We start from the raw sequence: 22985 nt of genomic DNA, 5'->3' as shown, positions 1-22985 counted from the left end.
GGAAAAAGGTCATGTGGTCTGATGAGTCCAGATTGACCTTATTGTAGAGAGAGGGTGCATCAGGGTAAGAGGAGAAGTGCATGAAGCCATGCACCAACAAGCCTCTTGAGGCAGTGTTATTGCTTCAGTTGGTCAGATCTAGATTCAGAAATGTTATGTGGCATTAAAATGAAGTCAGCTGACAGTGGATTTGTTTTTTCCCGCATGCTCACGGACTGAAATTGTGAAAGCACAATTTCATGGGGGTCATTTTTTACACATGATCTGGCCAGCACAGAGCCCTGACCTTAACTTTAGTGAAAATCTTTGAAGTGAAAGTGCTGGAGAAGACTTTACAGAATGGTTTGTCTGTAAAAAAAAAAAAAAAGGATGCATCTCTGGACAGAAATAAATGTTGTGATCTTGCATGATTAATCAATCAATCATTAAAACTGGAGGCTCTTTGGGATATAAAATCACATACTGTAGTTGGTATAAATTACATGTTTTCACATGAGTTTCAACCAGGTGCTCCGATTTCCTCCCATAGTCCAAAACAATGCAGTTTAGACTAATTGGCGTTCCCAAATTCCCAAAAATCCCCCCCCCCCCATTATTGGTATTTGAATAAAAATGTATCCAACATTAATTTTTTTTAAAAAAAGAAAATTGTTCATACAGTTAGACCATTATGCAAGGTTGCAGAAAAATTTTACAAATTTTACAAACTTTTCTGATTCTAAGATCTGGGAAATCAATAGCCATTTCCATAAACTTTAAAATAAAATCAACTCCAAACACAGACCTGAGCAGTTAAAAACCTCGTTCTCTGGCCACACTGTGATTTGCAATTGAACCCACTCTCTACTGGTCAAATCAGTGAGTGAAATCACTGTTTCCAGGAGTTCATTAAGTTATTGCCGCAGTCTACCTGCATGTGCTTTTGCTCTACTTAAATGTGTGTGACTCAGACAGTGTAATTAAAAAGCTCTTTGTACTGAAAAGCTCGAAAACAACTCGAAATAAGCTCCTACCCAGCATGCCGCAGGAGAGATCAAAATAACAGCTCCTGAAATCGAGGCTAATTCACAAAGTGGCCCGTGCACCCGGCGAGATTCGCCATTACCTGCGAAATTAAGCAGGAGAAAACACAACTTCTCCAGGAGCCTTTATGTGTTGCTAGGCAACAGGAGGTTGCGGGGGAGATGACATTTTATCCAGCTGGAAGGAGACACAACCTCATCCCTCTCTGTCTCTCTGTATCGCTGCCTTGCTCTTTCTGCTCTCTTTGTTTCTCCTGTTGGTTCTTCCTCCCTGTTTCTCTCCTGCTCTGTCCTCCCCTTCTAAATTGTCTTTTGACAAGCAAAGTGAAGAGTCGCAGGATAAGACATGCACGGTTCTTCCAGAAACTAACCTTTTCGGGGGATAAATAAAGTTTGATTTTGCTTGAGGTAGTTTACTAATCAGGTAATCAATACAAATTAGTGAAGTTATAAGTAAACATTTAAATATATGTTTCCAAATTGCCTGTAGTGCCTGAAATGTTGATTAGAGGTCCTACAATGATACAGTGGTCACCGCTGGCCTCCATGGTACAGTACCTAGATAGATGGATGGATGATTTAAATATATATTTCCTCTAGGTTTGGATGACATGATAAAAATTATACCATGAAAAACTGAAAACTGTGATACCCAATGCATCATGATACATTCTGTAGGTTTGCTAAGAAGCCAGGAAAAAACTGTTAGCTAAAAAAAGGTTAACAATACTCTAATATAAAATATTTTGCATTTTAATAAATATTTTATTTATTATTATTATTATAATTATTATTATTATTATTATTTATTTATTTATTTATTTAATAAATATTATTTATTTTAAGTATTTTTGAAAAGTGATGATTGTTTTATAATTTTTTTTTTTTTTTTTTTATAAAATCAAGTAGTTTTGCAATATATTGGCAAATTTATGAGTGCAAATGAAACCTGGTCCCAGAACCATTTTTTTTAGAATTTGAGTCCTGGGATATTCCCCGTACAATCAAGAAAGAAAAACTCCATTTACTGTATGTGATCTCCATTCATTCCATTTGATTCAGTACATTCAGGTCATCAGCTGACTTTATTTTATTGCCACATAACATTGCTGAGCCTAGACTTGAGCAACTGAAGAAACCCCAGATCATAACACTGCCTCTGGAGGCTTGTACGCATGATGGGTGCATCTATTTGTGCGCCTTCCTTCTTACCCTGATGTGTGCATTGCCCTGAAATAGGGTTAATCCAAGAACCAGGGTAAATTTAGATCCACCTTGCTGTTCTAATAGAATATATATTATGTTTAGTGGTGGTACGATGGCTTAGTGGTTAGCACTGTCGCCTTTTAACTCCAGGTCCTGGGTTCGATCCTAATGTTGGGTCTGTGTGCGTGGAATTTCCATGTTCTTTCCGTGATTGCTGGGTTTTCTCTGGTATCTCTGGTTTCCTCCCACAGTCCAAGGACATGGAGATTAGGCTAATCGATGTTCCCAAATTACCCATATTGTGTGAACGTGTTCGTGAATGTTGCTCGGAGGTCCTACCACGGTGAATCGTAATCACCATTGTCCTCCACAGTCCCTGGTTGGACTACAGATGTTCCTAGATAAATGGATTATATATAGTATATATTATGTACTGCTTCAATTCAGAACATACATCCTGATCATCTGATCCTTACACTCCTAGTGCAGTACATCAGTAGTTATGTTGTGGTGGTATTACTGTAGCGTGTGTGATTTCACATATTCACTCTGACCTCTCGATAATGTATCCCTCCACTGGACCCGCTCCCTCTGCACTGGGAGGTTCCCATGAGAGAAACACATAATCTCTGTTCACATCCGAGCACTTGAGTTGGAGAGGAGAACCTGGAGCCCCGCGCACTGTTGCCGGACCATCTGAGACACATGATATTGTTAGTCATGATATTTGGTTAAACTTGATTAACTGAACATTATTAGTTGTAATATCAGTAAGCTTTTAATAGTTCTTTAATGTATACATTTTTGCAACAAACTATTATATTATATTATAACTATAATTAAAATAGTGTAATAATAATTCAAGTTTTGAACTTAAGTATGTAACAATATAGTGCAAAAGTTTTGACCCCCCTTTATTTCTTAATATTAAATTAAATTAGATGAAGTGAAAGAAATGGAAGCAAATGTTTTATTGTGACAGGCTGCAAAGTGTCTAAAGATACAGTTTAAAAATGGTCTTCATCAGCAGCAACCTCATTTCCCCTCTCGCCTGTTCCAACCATTACCAGTGCCTGATCATCTGTTATCATCTGCACCTGTTTCTCCCTGGTTCATGCCTTAAATTAGATGTTTTTATGGTTAAATGATTCATTGGTCTTAATAATCAAGGACAATTCTCTGAAACTGCTTGGGTACATGGACTGGACCAAAAAATAGAGATAAAATAGTCCTTTAGGAACCCTGTGGAACTATTTCTTGTATAGGAAACTTATGGATTGATCTATTTAAGTTTATTCAAACAGCTTGTTCATAATTATTATTTTATTTGGTTACTAGCTTCATTCATTAATTCATATCAAAAACAATATCTACTCTTTTTTCTCTTTCTTTTATGCTAATAAATATCAACTTTACACTTTAAACCTGGATAAATCCTGTTCAAAGCTACAAAAACTATTCAGTTATTCAATCATTAAATTCAACCGAAACTGATTTTCAGCGCTTTAAACCAGCGCATTCTTTCACTAATTGATTTATTTAAGATTTGCCATTTTCCTACAAACTCCTGCACTGGTAGTCAACTCTGGCTTTTTATGCTTTTTTGTATCTGTATATATTAATACAGATACAAAGATACATCGAACATGTTTGACCTTTGACATAAATGTAGGCGCTTTGTTCGGTGATGCCGTCCTGGGTGCGCAGGCGGACGGTGTAAAGACCCTCGTGCTCCTTGTGCATGCCCTTCAGGCTGAGGGTGGAGGAGCGCAGGGCCGTGTGTATGTCCAGCCGACCACATGCACGGAGAGGAACTCCTACACACACACACACACACACACACACACACACACACACACACACACACACACACACACACACACACACACAGGTATTACACACTGTCATACAAACTAGAGCACAGGAAAACAGTCTACATATCAGATAAAGTTTTCTGGAGTCTTAATGATGATTTTTATAGAAAAACATTTTGGTGTGGAAACTCAAGACACATCACTCCACTCTACTATTGAGGATTTTCCCATAACAGCATGTTCTTACATGTTTTATTCCTTTTACTGTAAGTTTTTTAAATTTTTCATGCTGGAAAAAACATCTAATGAATGAGTGTGATCGGAGACGACTTAAACACTTGGTCAAGCCGCATAGTAAAGAGATCAACAGTAAAAATCTGTTAACCAAATTCAAATTCAAATTTAAATAAAAACTATATATAAGGAATAAATATTAATAAAAAGAAATGAAATACAAAAGAAAATAAATGTAACTAGTAAAATAAACAAACTGTACAAATAAGGGCATAATAAAACAAAATATAGAAATATAGGAATATGGGGCGGGGGATATATATATATATAAAATTTTAAAAATGTTTTAAAGTGGCATTAAAATGTTTTAAAGTGGCAAAGTGTCATGTGCAATGGCAGATATATAAACATGTATTGTATAAAGTGACTTATGAAAGTGACGACGAACTGATGCTGTATTGACCGCAAAAGGAGGCAGTGTTAGTGAGACTAATCAGAAAAAAGCTTCAGGAGAATAAAAATTGGACTTTGGAACGATGGATGGGTCCAGATGAACTGTTTTCCAGGGTGACGAGCGCGTCCCCATGGAATGATTGGATGTACAGTACCCATCATGCATAGTGTTCACTGTACAAGCCTCTGGAGGCAGTGTTATGATCTGGGGTTGCTTCAGTTGGTCAGGTCTAGACTGTAGACAATGTTATGTGGCAATAAACAGAAGTCAGCAGAGGACCCGAATGTACTAAATGTCCAGATTATAACATCTATGGAATATATATATATATACCCCATTAATCTCCTTTGAACAGTTAATGGTGAGATGTATCTGCTACTTCTGCTCTGTAAAGACTTTATAACGCCTCTAATCAGAGGTGCTGTTAATTGGTCATTTTTCAGGCTGATAACTCTAAATGAACTTCTCGTCTGCAGCAGAGGTAGGTTTTGGTCTCGCCCTCCTGGGACGGCCTTCATGAGAGCCAGTTTCATTATGGTGCTTGACGGATTTTGCAAATGCACTTGACAATACTGTTCTTGCAAAAACTATTACAGAAAGGCTGACCTCTGTGTCTTAAAATAACAACTAACTGGTGTTTTTGTTCTTGTTACGTACTTACCTGATTCCATATGAGTTATTTTATAGTTTTGAAATCTCCAGTATTGTTGTAGAATGTAAATAAAAAATCACTAAACAAAAACAAAGAAATTTGCAAGTGACCCCAAACTTTTGAACGGTATATATATATATATATATATATATATATATATATATATATATATATATATATACACACAGGGGTTGGACAATGAAACTGAAAGGCCTGGTTTTAGACCACAATAATTCATTAGTATGGTGTAGGGCCTCCTTTTGCGGCCCAGTTCCAGCACCAGTTCATCCTAGGAATGACAGATACAAGTCCTGCACAGTGACCAGAGGGATTCTGATCTATTCTTCTTGAATAGTGTCCAGGTCACTACATGACGCTGGTGGAGGAAAACGTTTCCTGACTCCTGACATCCTAAACACTGTGCAGGCCATTGGAGATGTTCAACTTCACTTTCAACAAAAAATTAAATTCAACGAACTTAAAGTGATGCTGTATAATATGAGTTCTGTATATACTATTAACTTATACACTATTTATGAGCATTTGATCCATAATTTCCAATTATATATATGTTATTATATATGTATTGTACATTTATAGCAATTATAAAAAGAAATAAAAATGTATTCATGTTAACTTTAATTAAAGCTCTAGGCACAAGCATCACCCTTAACCCTGACCTTTGCCCTTTACACTTTGACACAACCTGTTGATGTGCTTCCTCATTTCTAAATAAACGTGTAAAGTGATTCGTACCGTCTCTGAACCAGGCCACATCCTGTTGAAAGGGGAGGAGAGGGACAGTGAAACTGCAGCTCAGAGACAGAGTGTCTCCTTCCTTTATGAATGATGGAGCGAAGCTGGCGTCGAACAATGCCTCCTCATCTATTGCATGGACTGGAGAGAAGAGAAAGCAGAGGGAAGAGCTTTAGCCCAGTTTTGACTTTAGGAGAAGCGAAAAAAAAAAAACTATAAAAAATTTTAAAAACGAAAGAAAAGAGACAAGAGTAAAAAAAAAAAAGAAAACACAATAATAAAGAGAAAAGGAGAAAAAAAAGCACAGATAAGACATAACAGTCAACTGATGAGAAAAAAAGGGGAAATGCGAGGTAGGAATGAGGAATAGAAGATGAGAAAAGGGAAGAGAAAGAAGAGAAAGTGATTAGAAATGAAAAGAAAAATAGAGAGAAAAAAGAACGGGAAGAACAGGGAACATGAGAGACAAAGTTGATGGATGGAAAAAAGAAGAGGGAAGAAATCAGAGAAGCAGCTGAGAATGAGGGATAGAAGTAAAGATGAGAAAACAGAAGAAACGAAAACAGACAAGAAAAGTAGACGAGAGAAAAGCAGTGAGAAATCATAAATAAAAGAGAAGAAAAGCATATGAGAGGGAGGAATAGAGAAGACAGGGGAGATAACCTGGAGGGGGGAGGGGAAGGGAGTGGATTAAGGATGATCGGAGTGGAGAAGATGAGAGGATGAAGAGATAATAAGACAGGTCAAAAAAACGGTTAAGCGGCAACACCGTCTATTATTAGTGAGAAAATGAACAGTCTGCAAATGTATAAATAATCAAGCTGTTTACTCGTCTATTATATTTTTATAGAAATGGAAACGGCCATGTTGTCACTGGAGCACATCTAATTATCAGTACAGAGTGAGGGCAGGAAAGGAGAAGCTGTCTCACGTCGTCACACGCTGTGACAACGAACAATGAACTAAAACACTTAATTAAGATGCTCGGAGCAGAGCTGCGTAAAAATCACCCAAGCAGGAAATATAAGCCTTCAGAAATAAAGCATGTTTTTCATTTTCCTCGGAATTTCACGTGGCTTCGGACAGCATGGAGGGAAAAACTCTAGAAGGAATATTACAGTAATGAGACGAGCTGGGTGTCGGGTACGGGGTGTGTTCTGGGGGTAATGAGCGGACAAATCAGCTGCTTTATTACGCCGTGTGCAGGGATCGAGATACAACATACGCCGGATGCTAATCTGAGATAAACCTACTTTCGATATGATGATATGATATCAGTCTCAGGATAAATGACCTAAAATGAGCGGAAATATTCAATCTTCAATATTAAATGGGTAGCTGAGAGAGAACTGGAGATAAACATGATTAGTACAGGGGAATAAAAGCAGGATGGGAGAAGAGAATGAAATGTAGGAAGAGGAAAGAAAGAGGGGAAAGGAAAAGAGAATAAAGAGGGAGAAAATAACTAGGTATAGTTACTTGTTGATGAGAAGAGAAGAATGCGGGAGTATAGAAGGGAGGACAATGGAAGCAGAGTGATGGAGAAGAGAAGAGAAGAGAAGAAAGAAGAGAAAAAGGGAGCGAGGGAGAACGTCATACGTTTTAACGTTACGTGTTAAAAAGAAAAAAGAGAAGGAACTGAGAAGAAAGGAAAAGAGAATGAGAGAGAAGAGAAAAGAGGAGGAGAAAGACGTCACGCCATTCCAAAAGAGTACAATGGAGAAGAAAAGAGAGGAAATGGAAGAGGAGCGAAGAAAAGAGACGGGAGCGAGCGAAAGAGAAAAGAAGAGAAGAAAGAGGGAGAACACAAGCAAGCAAGGGAAAACACTTTATATATTTTTTATCCCTTCATGTTTGCATGTAGAAGAGAAGAGAAGAGAAGAGGAGAAAAGAGAGGATGGGAGAAGCAGAGAGAAGAAAAAAGGGAGAGGAAGGAAGAAGAGAACAAAGCAAGGGGGATGAAAAGAGAGTGAAGGAGAAGAAGAAGATAAGAAAGAGGGAGAAGAGAAGAGAGATTCAGGGAGAAGAGAAGGGAGTGAGAGATAAGAAGAGATAAGAAAGAGGGAGAAAAGGGGGAAATTCATGGAGAAGAAAAGGTTAAAAAGACGGAGAAAGAGAGGGATTCAGGGAGAAGAAAAGATAAGAAAGAACAGAAGGAAAGACAAGACGAGGCGGAATAGAGCAGAAGAACGAAGATAAAGATAAAAGAACATCATACTTTTTAACACCATCATAGTTAAATGTTAAAGAGAAAAGACAAGAGTGAAGGAGATTATAAGAAAGACGAAGAAGAGAATTTTTTTTTATCCCTTTATAATTACATGTTGAAGAGAACAGAGGAGAGCGAGGGAGAAGAGAACGTTATACACTTTATCCCTTTATTACGAGTAACAAGATGAAGAGAACCAATGAAAAGAAGAAGAGAAGAAAAGGAGGAGAAAGCACTTTATTTATTTCAATTATTTTCATTATATATTTTTTGATCTCACGTTATTGATTAGTTTCTTATACCTGCATGACACCAAGAGGTTTATTTATCACGCTTGTGTTCAAGTGAAAGATGATCTTCAAACAGGGAGTAGTTTAAGGGAATAATGGATGAGGATGCGCTACGGGAGATGAGTTAATTTCGCACCTTTATTAAATGCATGAATCATTTAATCATCAAGTATTTCTTCCCGATCAGTAATCCATCCTTCTTGATACTCTACAAATATACATTTATAGAGGCAAGCTAAGGCTTAGTATTATCTACTTTATGTCATGTAAGCTTTATTGATGCGCCCGTAGAACCGATTTAATGCCTACAAAGAAGCTCGCTATGTCGGGACTGATTTAAGACACCTGATGTGAGGCCGCGGCCGTGTCTTCTTATGCATGATAAATAGGTTTGTGACCCTGAAGTTGCTGAGAAGGCAATCTCACAGACTTGGTGGTTTATTGGATTTTTAACGTATATTAGGTTCCTTTCCTGGTAATAATGTAATAATTTATTATTGTGATTTTATGGAAATTCATGATAAAGTAATCTTTATTCCACCAATAAGGATGAAGTTTTTTGTTTAACTTTTAACCAATTACAAAAATGATACTTCTGTGCTACTGTATATGGGGCAGGGGTAGCTCATGTCCCCCCCGCCATCACCAAGTTGCCTCTGTCTTGCCCTTGAGCAAGCATGGAATACTTGGGTCACTGAAATACTCTCAGACTTTAGAATCAACCCTGTCTCTAATTGTGCCAAAATTTATATTGATTTCCCAAAGATTAGAAGGGTGTTCAAGTCAAACTGGGACTTGTGATTGTGCAGAATAACAGAATACAGTTTCGAGAGTAAAAACTCCATTTATTTCTTCCTATATTTCTATCCCTTGGTACACTAACACACTTATCCCGGAAATTTGCTAGTGCTTGGATACCAATAAAGTACAAAGTTTTCTCAGTACGTAAGCAGTACAGACTGCTTCATGTCTGTATCTGTCACCACTGAGACACTGGGGCGCACACACATTCAAAACCCCTGTATTCAAAAATAAGAAATAATTTGTAAACCTTAAATCTCCCTATCAAAAGTGCAGATGGAAGGAAGAGGGGAGGTGTCTCATCACATTACTTACCCCGAGTCTGGGTGTGTTTCATTCCCGCCTCGAATCCTCGCTTTGCTGATTTAAAAAGGAAGGAAAGTGTGTAAAATAAGTGAGAAAATGAGAAATCAGTCTTCACCCTCTCTCTCACACACTCTCACTTTATATTCTGAAAAATGAACTAAATGAATTAGACCTACTTTTTGGTCATGTGTGTGAATTGAACTAAAGACTACACTAAAGGGGTGAAATGTACCCGTCAAAAGTTTGCATTTGTTTTCGACATTTTAGAACAATGCTAAGTTATGAAATGACAAATATGGCATTAGATAATTAAGTAACAACAGGAACATTGTAATACATAATGATACATACATATTATGTACATCTAATACATAAATATTAGTCTGTTTTTTTATTCCAAAAATAAAACTCATGCTGTATATTCTAGATTTATTATTTCATATAGAATATATAGATTCTATATATCTAGATATACAGCTCATAAAACTCCTGTATTTTAAAATATTCACATTTATTATTTCAGGTTTGATAAAGAGCCCTGCCATCTCTGGAGATCTCTGGATTACAGGGCGATTGCTTTTCTGTTGTGCCACCCGGTAGCCTCAAGTCTTTTAATCACTCTGAGTGGGATGAGAAACACCATCCAAATGGAAATGAAATCTAGGCGACAAAATGGCGTCCGAGATCCCAATCGTGATGTAAAGGTGCAGAGACAACACTGTTTTCATGTTTGAGATTCATTCCCTTAGGCACGGTTAGTCAGTGTGGGGAAAGGGGACAGATTTAGTCTGGTAGGCTTTACATGGTATATATGCGCTCAAAGGCGTTCAAGACTCATTTTGTCGGACTTAAGAACAAATTGGACTTCTAAAATGGAACTCGTTTGTAAGTTGGGGACTATGTGTACTTAGAAACAGAAGAAGAAGGCAAAAGAGAATCATTCGACTTCCTTATATTAGGATGTCACAATGATTTATACACTATTTCCATCCATCCAGGTAGAGACTGTGGAATTCAGTGATGATTATCATTGTATTTATTCCCTCTTTACATCAACATTCACATGCTTATTCATACACTATGGGCAATCTGCATGTCTTTGGACTGTGGGAGGAATCCAGAGTACCCAGCGGAAACTCACCAAGCGCTCACCAAGGAACATGCAAACTCCATGCACACAGACTCTGAGCTAATTAACATCAAGCCACAGCAACAATCAAAACACAGTGTTGCCAAGTCCCCAGTAAGGATAGTAGCTATTAGTTATCCTAAGTGACATCATTGCTTAATTCGCAATTTGCTTGCAATTGTAATGGACACTGTAGGTGAAAGGAATAGAAAGTGATTAAAATACACTGTAAATATGTTTAGAACTGTAAATGAGCTATTTTAAGTTAATTCCTTATCAATTAGATTTTTTTGTCACATGCAGAGAGAGAGAGAGAGAGAGAGACACGTAGATGAGGTGGGTAAGTGACCGAGAAAGTGCGAGACAGCGAGTCAAATGTTGACAATGATTTATTATAGAGTGACAGTGAAGACACTTTCACATTTAAATCCCACTCTGTAAACTAAGACAGGCTCAGCGGCGACTTTGCGCATGCGCGATCTATTTGCCGCGTGGACACGGTGAGGGTCTCCTCTCTGCTCTGACTGCACACAGCTGAGGCTAGGGTGAGACTGAGTGCTTGGGGATGGTTTGGGGGGGGGAGGGCTCATGGCAGCCCGTACTACTTGTTGAGGACAGGAACTGCGGAACGATACGTGCTTTCACCTCGGAGTCTCCAAAAGTTCTAAAAAGTCTTTAATAACACCAGAAAAAGTTGTCGCTAATCACATTTGACAAAAAAGTCGCCAAGAGGGTCACCAAAAGTCTCCAGATTTAGCGGGAAAGTTGCAACATCGCTAAAACAACTCATGTAATTTAACACTAGCTCACCAATTTAAACCCGTATTTAACATTTGAAATTGTCTATCATTGAAGTAACTTGTGTTTGGATATCAGATTTAAAATTGAAACTGACCAAAGGGATTTCCCGCACAAGACCAAACAGTCATAAATGACTACTAAGTCTTAAAATTCCATACAAGCCATAATTCAGCAGCTAAAAAACCCCCCAACAATTTACATAGATCACTCACAGTTTACTACAACAGTGGCATAGGTTGTTGCCTCGCCTAGGGAGCTTTTGGCCACCACTTTGTACTCTCCAGCATCAGTAGCAGTACACCTGAGGAACAAATCACATCAGGGATTGTGGTATACAGTATGTCTAAGAAATCCTAGATCACGAATGACGACAAAGCAATTTCATTGATTATAACTGTTTGATCACCTCCTGATCTCCAAAGTGTTGAGGCCGTACTTCTGTAGCAGTTTGTAGTTCCAGGGTTGTGAGGATGCTGTCAGAGGGACGCCATCTTTGTACCTGACAAATTGATGCAGCTTATCAAAAATATGGGAGATCTTATGGTTTAAAATTTGATTCTAACATGCTGTACAGTGCACGATTGGCTTCAGCATGGTCGTGGTTGCTTAAAACTTGGGTGATAAAGTTGCCAGAGGTCATTGGCAGCAAAATCCGACATGTTTCCCCAGACTGTCATACATATCCAATAACACTAAAGAATACTCAACTCCATACTCAAATAGTGGTTGCACTATTTCGCCAAGTAAATCTGATTTCACATTTTGGGTTATGTAAAGCAATCATGCTTGTTACGATGCCATACCAGGTGACATGTGGTGATGGACAACCCTCGACAGTGCAGGAAAGTTTGACGGCCATCCCTTCCCAGACAACGTGGGCACGAAGAGGGATGGAAAAATCCGGAGACTTCATGCTTAAATCATCCAGAAACTTCAGATGTCTTGAAAGCTTCCTTTCTGCCTGAGGGTGAAGATGAAATTTTGATCAAAGCCCTAGCCTGTGAGAATCACAGACAGACAGGAAGATGCTGGATGAGGGAAGAATGCTTGGAGAGAAATATCGTTCTCAGAGAACTATGGGAAATGGGATTATCTGGTAAGCAAGGTCTTATTTTAATAACTCTAATGACTACCTACAGTAGCAACGTTAACATACCTAGCAACTGTATCTAAAAGTTCCTGTAAAGTCTTAACAAGTAATATCTTAAAGGGATTTAACATCAACACTGTTAGCATCATCTCATTCTACCAATGCAGTCCGCTTTCTACTTATTTTAAGTTCGTATTTTTAGCAATGTTAATATTTGTGCATTAAATGTTTTGTTAGCTTTTCGAGCACTGGGACTCAACCCAAGTCCTGAGGTACCTCCATGCTGGTTTAACTCATTAGCAAGTCATTAATCTATTCATGAGCTACTCAGTTTGGAAAAATGTGAAACAGCAGGGCTCTCCACAGGTTTGAAAACCCCCATTTATTGTGTGATATTTTCTCTGGAGTATCCTCGATCTGAGCTTCACCTCCTTACGCAGCACCATGCGGTCCACGCGTTGACGGACCATGTGCTGGTCCCTGATCACCTCGATCTCCAGCTTTTCTGCCTCATTACCAAACATGGTCCATTGGTCCCTCTCCCGGAGCTCATCATTATCCATGGTTTCCCTCAGGACCTCCCTGAGGAGCACAGACACATCTGTAACTTAGACTTTCGGTGTTAATGGAAGGAGCTTGTTATATGCTGATAAAAAGAAAGAACCTGAGGTGTTTCACGAGTGAACATGTCCGGTCACTTCAGAGTAGCTAACACACGAGGGACCTGATCGGTTGTGGTTTGGCTTTAGACGCAAAATGTCATCCGTGTTATGATCCATTCGTAAATCGACCTGTGTATATTTCATTAAATATTGAAAACCTTCGAGTTTGAATGTGTTACATATCATAAACATCAAAGCACAGGGGCATACGGCTAGTCAATTGTATGTAAAGTATGCATTAATTACTGATGACAAATCAAAAGCGCAATAATTAATAATAATAATAATAATATAAAGATACTGAAGATATATAGAGAGTTAAATTATATTGTAATATCACATTAAAGCAAAAGGAGTGAAGGAAGCATTGTAGTAATGACTGGTAAAATGAAACAAAGGCTCAGACTGAACAGACAAAGCGCAATAAGACAATGCAATGTTACACAGACGAAACAAACTATTCAGGAACCAATAGAACCCCATGAAATAATACATCAATGACAAAACAGGAGGTGGAGACAGGACCAAAACAAAAGCAAATATGAACATGAATATATGGAGCTTGTTGCTATGGCAACCTTGACGTGAAGAGGAAATAGGTGAAACTTATTTAGTTTAGTTATTATACTGCCAAATAAAAAAAAAATCAGTTCGATTTTCATAATAGTCTCACCATACTCCTATTTAAAACATGTTTGCGTTCATCTTAGAGGTCTCCAACATTGGCTCTCAATTCTCCAGATCCATTATTCTTGATTCTTGAGTGCTTGATATTCATTCCATATTCACTCCTTTTTCAAACATGCTGTTTCAGTGTTTGTAGCTTTTACAGATCCGGCCCTTAAAAACGCACGTTTTCGGAAAGGGGATCCCATGACTTTCCGCAGCAAGCTGTGAAAATGCCCTTCATTACCTGTAGGGGGCAGTCGTGTTTAAGTCTGAAGTACTGTGTGTCTATTGAAGCCGAAAATGTTATGTTATGTCTCTTAGGCGCCCATTGACAGCAAGCGACAGAGCTCATAAACGTGTCAAGCTCTTTTGGTATATGAGGTCACAATAGGGGGAAAATCCGTTAAGCTTTTTTGTTTTTCTCATGTTTTTGTGTGTTTATGCACGCTGTAGACACATCTTAATGTCTAAAAATGACAAAAAACATAAAAAACATCAAATTTACTTCATATTGAAATTTTTTATAGATAACAAAGAGACATAGCTGTAGGCATTAAGACCTCATTTTCCAGAATGCCATGCAGCTATACAGTGCTGTCTTACAACAGGAACTCGGCTAGTTGTACAAGATGACAAACATGGTGGTGTAGGTGTTGGTACTACAATACAATTTGTAGCTTTAAAACCTGATTACCTGCAGGTAGTTGAAAAGCATTGTGGGAAAATATGCAGTAAAAAAAAGTATAACTAGACCAACAAGATGATGAAAGATATACACATTTTATCCCGAACGGGACACTAATAAAAAAGACACCATGCACAATAATGCTATGGAAAAATCACCAAAGCTCTGAACCTGCAGGTCTTGCCATCCGAGCCAGAAATGCACATCTTTCTATCTGACTACATTAAATAAACAGTGTGAGGATGATTTGAGCTGCTTGAACTTTTCCGTTCTGAGACGAGCGCTGTGTGACATTTTTCTGCTGTCACCGAGGAGCTTGTGAGGAGGTCGTCGAGTGCATGCTTCTGAATCCAGATCGGCCTGCGGTACCTCAAAAGGCCAAGGAGAAGTGGAGAAAAGCTCCCTGAAATGATGGCAGTAGGGGTTCTCGTGAAGGAGGCTTCAGACGTTGTTAGCTGAAGTGCACACTTGAACACACTCAATTCAAAGTGCCTTGATTTCTCATTTATTTTATAATGTTAGTTATTCATCTCTTAAGGATTCTCAAGTATAGATTTTGGCGTGGAGTGTTTTGGTGAACTGGGATGTTTGGATGGTGTCGGCCCCTAGACAAGGGGCCCTAGCTGTAGTTCACTCTGGTTTGTTAACACTAGAAGCGCCGAGCAGCGGTCATTTGACCGCAAGGGGGTAAAAAAAAAAAAATACTTCACACTCGATCAATTTCCAGGACCCTCCTTTCATGACTTTTCCTAGTTCTGTGAGCTTAATCACCCTGTATGCTTAAATTTTTAAAATCGCACCAGTAAAAGCCAGTATAAAGCTATTTTGCTCTTATTTACGTGAAATCGCTGACAGCTGCGCGGCGGCATGACGTTTCCTGTCTTTTCCAACCTGCGATTCTCATTTCTCTCAGCAGATGGCGCAAGGAATCGCGCATACTATCTATGCGTCATTCAGTGCGTATGTGTAACTATCTCAGGTTTCATTCCATATATGCAGTTTATATATACGCACACACATATATATATATATATATATATATATATATATATATATATATATATATATATATATATATTAATGCTTCCGTAAAATATCGACAATTCGCCATTCGTTCTGGCGTTGATAATCAGCGATATTTTATAAGGACATTTAGGGAATTTCGCTTTACTTAATTTTATAAGGTTTTGAGAAAATTAATTAGTTTGTTCGTTCTGTTAGAAGCTTCCGTAAAATTATCTCTAAAACAATATTGTTTTACATATTACATATGTAATGACCCCTCCTGAGGATATAAAGCCTCATTATTGAATGTAAATAAATCAGATCTACCACAGCAGATAATAAACTATGCTATGTCATAACCGAAGCAATCACCACGATTATGCCTCGTTTCGTTCAATGTTGCTAGGCAACGGACCACGCGCCTAATCGGCGGGAACGTGGTTCACTTGGCCGCGGTGTATTATAAACCTGCGGAATGTTTCACTGCTTATGCATAAAAGCGAGGGAAATGTGGAGGTGATGTGTGGCCACTGAATGAGAACTAAATAAAAGATTTCGGTAACTACACTGAGTGTAACATCTGCATAGTGACACTAAACAGCTGAACAACTTCACTTTCCCGTTTACCTCTGAGAAAAAAAAGCTGTATGTTGTTTGTTTATATGTAGAATGTTTATAAAAGTACACGAAGTAGGCGCGCGCGCGCGCACAGACACACACACACACACACACCTCCCCTGAGCCCTCGGTCAACATCTAATGACCGTCGATATGCAAATGAGTCAAGACGTAGCCTAACGTGGTGTCGTGTCGGATTTCAGCGGTCAAAGAAAGTGGAAAGACTTTGAAACAGTTTCAGCGTTTTTTTCAGTTACAACAAGCACTGGTTATGACATAGTGACACTAAACAGCTGAACAACTTCACTTTTCTGTTTACCTCTGAGAAAAAAAAGCTGTATTTAGTTTGTTTATATTCAGAGTAACACCTTCCAACCACCTCTCATAGTCTATTGTTAGTTTTAATGATTTGGCTGAAACTAATTATCACTACATAAGTACCCCAACACCCCTGATCATGAGTTTCAGCTGAAACTAATTCTATACATGCAACAGAAAATGTAGATGCAGATTCCAAATGTATAAAGATACATGCTATATATATATATATATATTCCGCTTCAGCGTGTTTCTTAATCTTTCCCTATATATATATATATACTTAAAATCGCTATTACTTGACCCTGAAGTTTAGTTTAGCACACAAAAACTGAAAAGTCCTTTCTGGTAAATCAACTGCATATGTAGTTTATTCACAGCAATTAATTAATAAAATGAATATACATTGTACAGTACAAGGTAAACACGAGAAAAATTACAAAATAAAAAAACAAAGAGTGTCTTCTTTACAAACAGCTTCTACTGTGCGTCGAGATGCTGAAATCCCTTGCATGTTGCCCTCAATTTTGTGCTTCCATTTCAAGTGGAGAGATATTTGACCAACAGCTTAGAACAAAAGAACTGTAGGTGTGATCACAACCCCCTCCGAACGACCGTGCCATCAATCACTGACCACCTCAGAAGTTCCCTCCAATGTATGCTGATGTTTTGCAAGTATTTTTGCAAAACTATGGCACTCTTTTGAGAGGTGGTTGGAATGTGTTATTCATTCATTTATTCTATTCTGTAGGGCACTAACTACACAGACCAAACTGATACCTTATTTTATTCTTATACTCATCGATGTGCTTGTTGTAACTGAAAAACGTCGCAACTGCTTTAGGGGAGGTGCGTGTGTGTGAGCGCGCGCGTGCGCGCGCTGCAGCCTGTGAATGAATACGCACAGCAGAGGGACAGAGACATGAGGGACATCTAATACTTTATTGTGTAGTGTCCCTTTTTCAGCGGATTTCTCTGCTACCGCGGATCAGTTTATCAACTTGTAATATATTAATTTTAGGAATATATTAACATGTGCAGACATTTAGTTGATGGGGCGCTGCCCCTATTGCCCCTGAATAAAGCCAGCCTCGATTACACACACATACACACATATATATAGCATGCATCGAATACACACACACACATATATATATATATATATATATATATATATATATATATATATATATATATATAGCATGTATCTTTATACATTTGGAATCTGCATCTACATTTTCTGTTGCATGTATAGAATTAGTTTCAGCTGAAACTCATGATCAGGGGTGTTGGGGTACTTATGTAGTGATAATTAGTTTCAGCCAAATCATTAAAACTAACAATAGACTATGAGAGGTGGTTGGAAGGTGTTACTCTGAAAATTAAACAAACTAAATACAGCTTTTTTTCTCAGAGGTAAACAGAAAAGTGAAGTTGTTCAGCTGTTTAGTGTCACTATGTCATAACCAGTGAAACAACGTGGACTCATCGCTGTGCTTGTTGTAACTGAAAAAAACGCTGCAACTGTTTCAAAGTCTTTCCACTTTCTTTGACCGCTGAAATCCGACACGACACCACGTTAGGCTACGTCTTGACTCATTTGCATATCGACGGTCATTAGATGTTGACCGAGGGCTCAGGGGAGGTGTGTGTGTGTGTGTGTGCGCGCGCGCCTACTTCGTGTACTTTTATAAACAAACAACATACAGCTTTTTTTTTCTCAGAGGTAAACGGGAAAGTGAAGGTGTTCAGCTGTTTAGTGTCACTATGCAGATGTTACACTCAGTGTAGTTACCGAAATCTTTGATTTAGTTCTCATTCAGTGGCCACACATCACTTCCACATGTCCCTCGCTTTTATTACATGAACATAAGCAGTGAAACATCCCGCAGGTTTATAATACACCGCGGCAAAGTGAACCGATTAGGCGCGTGGTCCGTTGCCTAGCAACACTGAACGAAACGAGGCATATTCGTTGTGACATAGCATAGTTTATTATTTGCTGTAGTAGATCTGATTTATTCAAATTTAATATTGTTTTAGCGATAATTTCACGGAAGCGAGTTCAGAACTAAATCGCTGCTCCGAGACGTTCAGAAGCTTTAAATAGAATGAACAAACTAATAACATTTTCTCCATACGATATAAAATTAAGCAGAGCTTTCCTTTTTGTTATAGTACGAAGCCCCTAGATGGACAAAGGAGGAGAAAAAACGGCAGAAAAAAGTCAAAAACTTTGGGTTATAATTCCAAACATGACTTGTTTTTTCCCTCTTCGTTTGTCCCCTTAGAGACTCTGTCGTAGGTTTTCTCAGTTGAATATGAAAAAAAGATACCGCTTATTATCAACGCGGGAATGAATGGCGCATTGTCCAAGTGCAAGTTGATCTTAGAGCTAAACTATTTGCTTTGGGTGAAAGCGCCATCTAGCGATCATTGTGTGTCAGCAGCAGCTTCCCATTCAAAACAATAGGCGGTCAAATGACCGCTGAACCGCGCTTTTAGTAGGTGACACTGGCGCGGCGCTTCTAGTGTTAAATAGTGGTGAAGTAGCTGGCTTCTTCCCTCATGTCTTTCTTACCTTCTGGTTCTTCCTTGCTGTATCAGGTAGTCCTGCCTGAGCTTGCACTCTGCACACAATGTACATTTACCTTATCCATTACATAACAGTGAGCATACTTAATAACCTCTCTCCTTCACTCTCTATCATTCTCTTTCTCTGTTAAGCTACACATGATACTGCTAAAATACCAGAGATCTGGACCCGTATTCACAAAGCTTCTTAAAATCCTTTCAGAGCTCATAGGTTGGTTTAAAAAGTCCTAGCTGGGAGTCCTAGACTAAAAGTGATTTAGGAAACTTTTTAGAGCAACTCTGAGTAAGGACAGTACAAAACCCTCTATCTGAGTGAGGAGGTGTGGTCGACCCTGTTGCTAGGGATGATGCAGCAATTCGAGGACTGTGATTGGTTGATAAAAAATAACCTCTGACCTCGGCAAAGGTCGAAAATGGGCTCTTTGTGAAAACAGAATATATGATAATAGAATAGACGGTAAAATCATAATGTTTGTATATGAAGAAATTGTATAATTATGACTACAGGCTACATTAATGCAAAGGTTCTGTTATAGGCTAAATTTCTTAAATGTAATTAACCAGCCAAATGTTGAAAGTGTCTACTTTTAAAGCAACCGATTTCCACGCAGTAGTTACTATATTTAAGTTCTTACATTTATTTACCATAATGATTATATTAATTCTAATTCATTTCAGGTTGATGGGAGCAAAATGGCTCAGCGTTAACCAGTTTACATGATTACAGGACAGTATATTATAAGTTGCAATTTTGGATGATATGCAGTCAACAATCTAAGAGAGATGGAAAGAAGTAAAACAACAAAAAACCTAATGGATAGAAAAGTAGGCTAGTGTTTACTTTACGTTCAGTGTTTGGAGAATATTTCTTCTTTTCCGCCATTTTGTCCTCTGCTATAGAAACTCTTAAACCTCTTAAATGTCCTCCTCTCTACTCTTAACAATTTTTTTTTACCTTAGGAGCTGTTTTTAGGGCTAAGATGTTTCGTAAATCATTTTTATCTTTACTAAGATTTAGTCCTAAATTTAAGGGGAAATCCTAAGAAAATGTCATAATTCTAAGAATATTCTTAGAACTTTTCTCACTCAGGTGTGAGCAAAACATGGTATTGGTGCTTAAAAAGGTGAAAAAAGTACATTTCCAGATAGGATCATATACTGTAGCACCATTTTTCATAATACTTAATGCTTCTTATTTCCTCATCCATGCTTCATTTTTATGTAAGTATGCATATACATTTACGTTTTTATCAGATAAAAAGGAAGACATTTTCTAAATTTAACTTCATGCTTCTTTTTGTAGTGTCTGTAACTTTTTCGAAATTAAGATATTTGAATGATCTTAATTGTCATTCAGATAAAACTTGGTCAAATGACACAAATGTGAAAAAGTGTATTATTCTAACATGCAAAAAAAAGTTAAGATATTGCAAGAAAAATTTGACACGGTTACAGACACTACAGATATTTTTGGAAAAAATCCATGCAATTCCAATTAATTTTGCATGGAATGCTTTATTTAGACAACAATTTTTACAGGTCATATGCTTCTTGGAGCTTACACCAAGTTTGAATATTATGAATAATTTGCATTTAAAATTATTATTGTTTGTAGTAAGACAGTATAACATTGAAAATTGACATTTTCGGGACACATATAAAATCATCTCTCCAAAACAGCTGAAATTAGCAACTTGAAATTTTTAAAAAAGCAAATTCAGTCACTTCTATGTTGCATAAACTTCAGGAGTAGCTTTTTCTGTATTATATTTATAACATAAAAATATGAATAATATTTGAAATAATCAAATCAAATCAAATCAGCACCAATACTGTGTTTCGGCTAAAGAAGTTACTCTTCTAGGAATAACCAATTCTTGCCAACCATAGTGAGCGTCTCATTTAATCACTGAACTGTCAGGTGGACGGGCGACAGCAGTGAAAGACCGTGATATGTTTTATTCCTCTGTGACCTGGCATCTTAGGATAAAGACTTGTCAAAAAATTGGACAGTTCAGACGAGATGGTAACAAACCAGGTGACGTTTTTCCGATTTTCAAGCCTCCAGTCTTAGTGAATGTCTTCCCACGATAGCATTAACTAGGATGTCACCTCTGACTCCCTTTATTTTCTTCTTCTAACGTTTCATGATCATTTGTGGCTGTTTTTTTTCTCCCGTCACTGCATGTTTATAGCTGAATCATCCAAGTGAATAGATTTCCAATTCTGCCTGCTGTTATTTTATTTCAGTTTAGTACTTACATTAGTCTTTAAGTAGGTTTTAATATTCCTGTTGAGATTTTAAGGGGAAAAAAATTAATAAAGGCTTGGCACACTCAGATCAAAATGTTTAGTTTCAATTGTAAATTATATATATATATATATATATATATATATATATATATATATATATATATATATATTTTTTTTTTTTTTTTGATAGAATCTGATAAAATGATACCAGTTCTTGCCAACAAACCAAGATATGTAGTATGTGCGTAATATAGTCAATATTTCTTTGTACCTTATTCTATTGTGATATTTTCCTTACTGTAATATTGTAAAATATTGTAAATACTCTAAATACATATTAATGCTCTATTATGAATTTGACTGAAGCATTTTAAAATAGGTGTTACTATAAGAAAACAAGGTCTTTTTGTTCTTTGAGCTGTGAGACCAATCTGCTGCTAAAAGGGTGCTAGTGATCCGATCGAATATTCATTTTGATTCGATCATATTCCTCCCTCGGGTCTCTCTCCAATAGCCTTGTCTGACACATGCTCACAACAAGCGCAGCCTTTATCTTTCTCTCTCCCACACCGGATAACATGTCTTCTGTCATTTTTCATCCTCTGCATGAGACGGCGAGTAGGTACAGTATGAAAATAAGACATTTTAGAGAACAGTCCATGTAAATGACAGTCAGTGAACAAGATCGACAAATATCATAAGAGATGAGAAATCATAGATTAAACAATAAAACACATTTGTCCGTGAATATCTGTCAACATTTTTTATTATTCATCCTTTAAAATTCAGCCTGATATAATCTTCCTACTCTCCATTCATCCTTACATCCACCATACAGAATCCGCATTTATCCTCACATCCTTAGTGCAGGCTTCTCACTCATCCTTCCATCATCCATACAGAATGTTATTTTATCCTTACAATTTCCAGACATGCTTCCTGTTCTTGCTCACACATTCATGCATCCTTTCATCCTTGCATCCTTCTAAGTTTATCAATACATCCTTGATATAGCCTCCTTATTCTTTCTTACATCCTCTATACAAACTCCTCGTTCATCTTCATATCCTCTTTATAGATGCTTAATTCTTCCCCACATTCTCCATACAGATGCCTCATTCATCCTCACATCTTCTATACAGAATCCTCGTTTATTATTACATCCTCCATGTACTGTAGATGCCTTATTTATCCTCACTTGCCCCAGGAGACTCTCCATTAATCATCACATCCTCTCTGTAGACTCCTCACTTATCTTTTCGTCTTCCATACAAACTGCTAATTCATCCTTATATCCTCTTCATTCAGCCTCACACTTTTCTGAAGACTCCCAATTTATCCTTACATCCTCCACATATACAGTACTTCTCACTCAACCATCACACCCTCCATACGGATTCCTCATTCATCTGCATC

General features: G+C 37.7%; 1 protein-coding gene across 1 annotated transcript in view; it reads right to left on the bottom strand.

Moving 5' to 3' along the window:
• Positions 1–22985, bottom strand: part of myom3 (myomesin 3) — a 72493-nt gene that overhangs the window by 34243 nt on the left and 15265 nt on the right. The window contains exons 4-11 of the mRNA XM_053487364.1: positions 13193–13346; positions 12478–12635; positions 12081–12173; positions 11887–11975; positions 9754–9798; positions 6139–6279; positions 3884–4045; positions 2783–2924 (exon numbers count right to left, since the gene is read on the bottom strand). Of these exons, the coding sequence (XP_053343339.1) occupies positions 2783–2924; positions 3884–4045; positions 6139–6279; positions 9754–9798; positions 11887–11975; positions 12081–12173; positions 12478–12635; positions 13193–13346 (984 nt within the window). The remainder of the gene's footprint in view (positions 1–2782; positions 2925–3883; positions 4046–6138; positions 6280–9753; positions 9799–11886; positions 11976–12080; positions 12174–12477; positions 12636–13192; positions 13347–22985) is intronic.

Source organism: Clarias gariepinus, chromosome 26 (assembly GCF_024256425.1).
Source record: "Clarias gariepinus isolate MV-2021 ecotype Netherlands chromosome 26, CGAR_prim_01v2, whole genome shotgun sequence".
Taxonomy (NCBI): domain Eukaryota; kingdom Metazoa; phylum Chordata; class Actinopteri; order Siluriformes; family Clariidae; genus Clarias; species Clarias gariepinus.
This window is presented reverse-complemented; position numbering and strand designations above follow the sequence as displayed.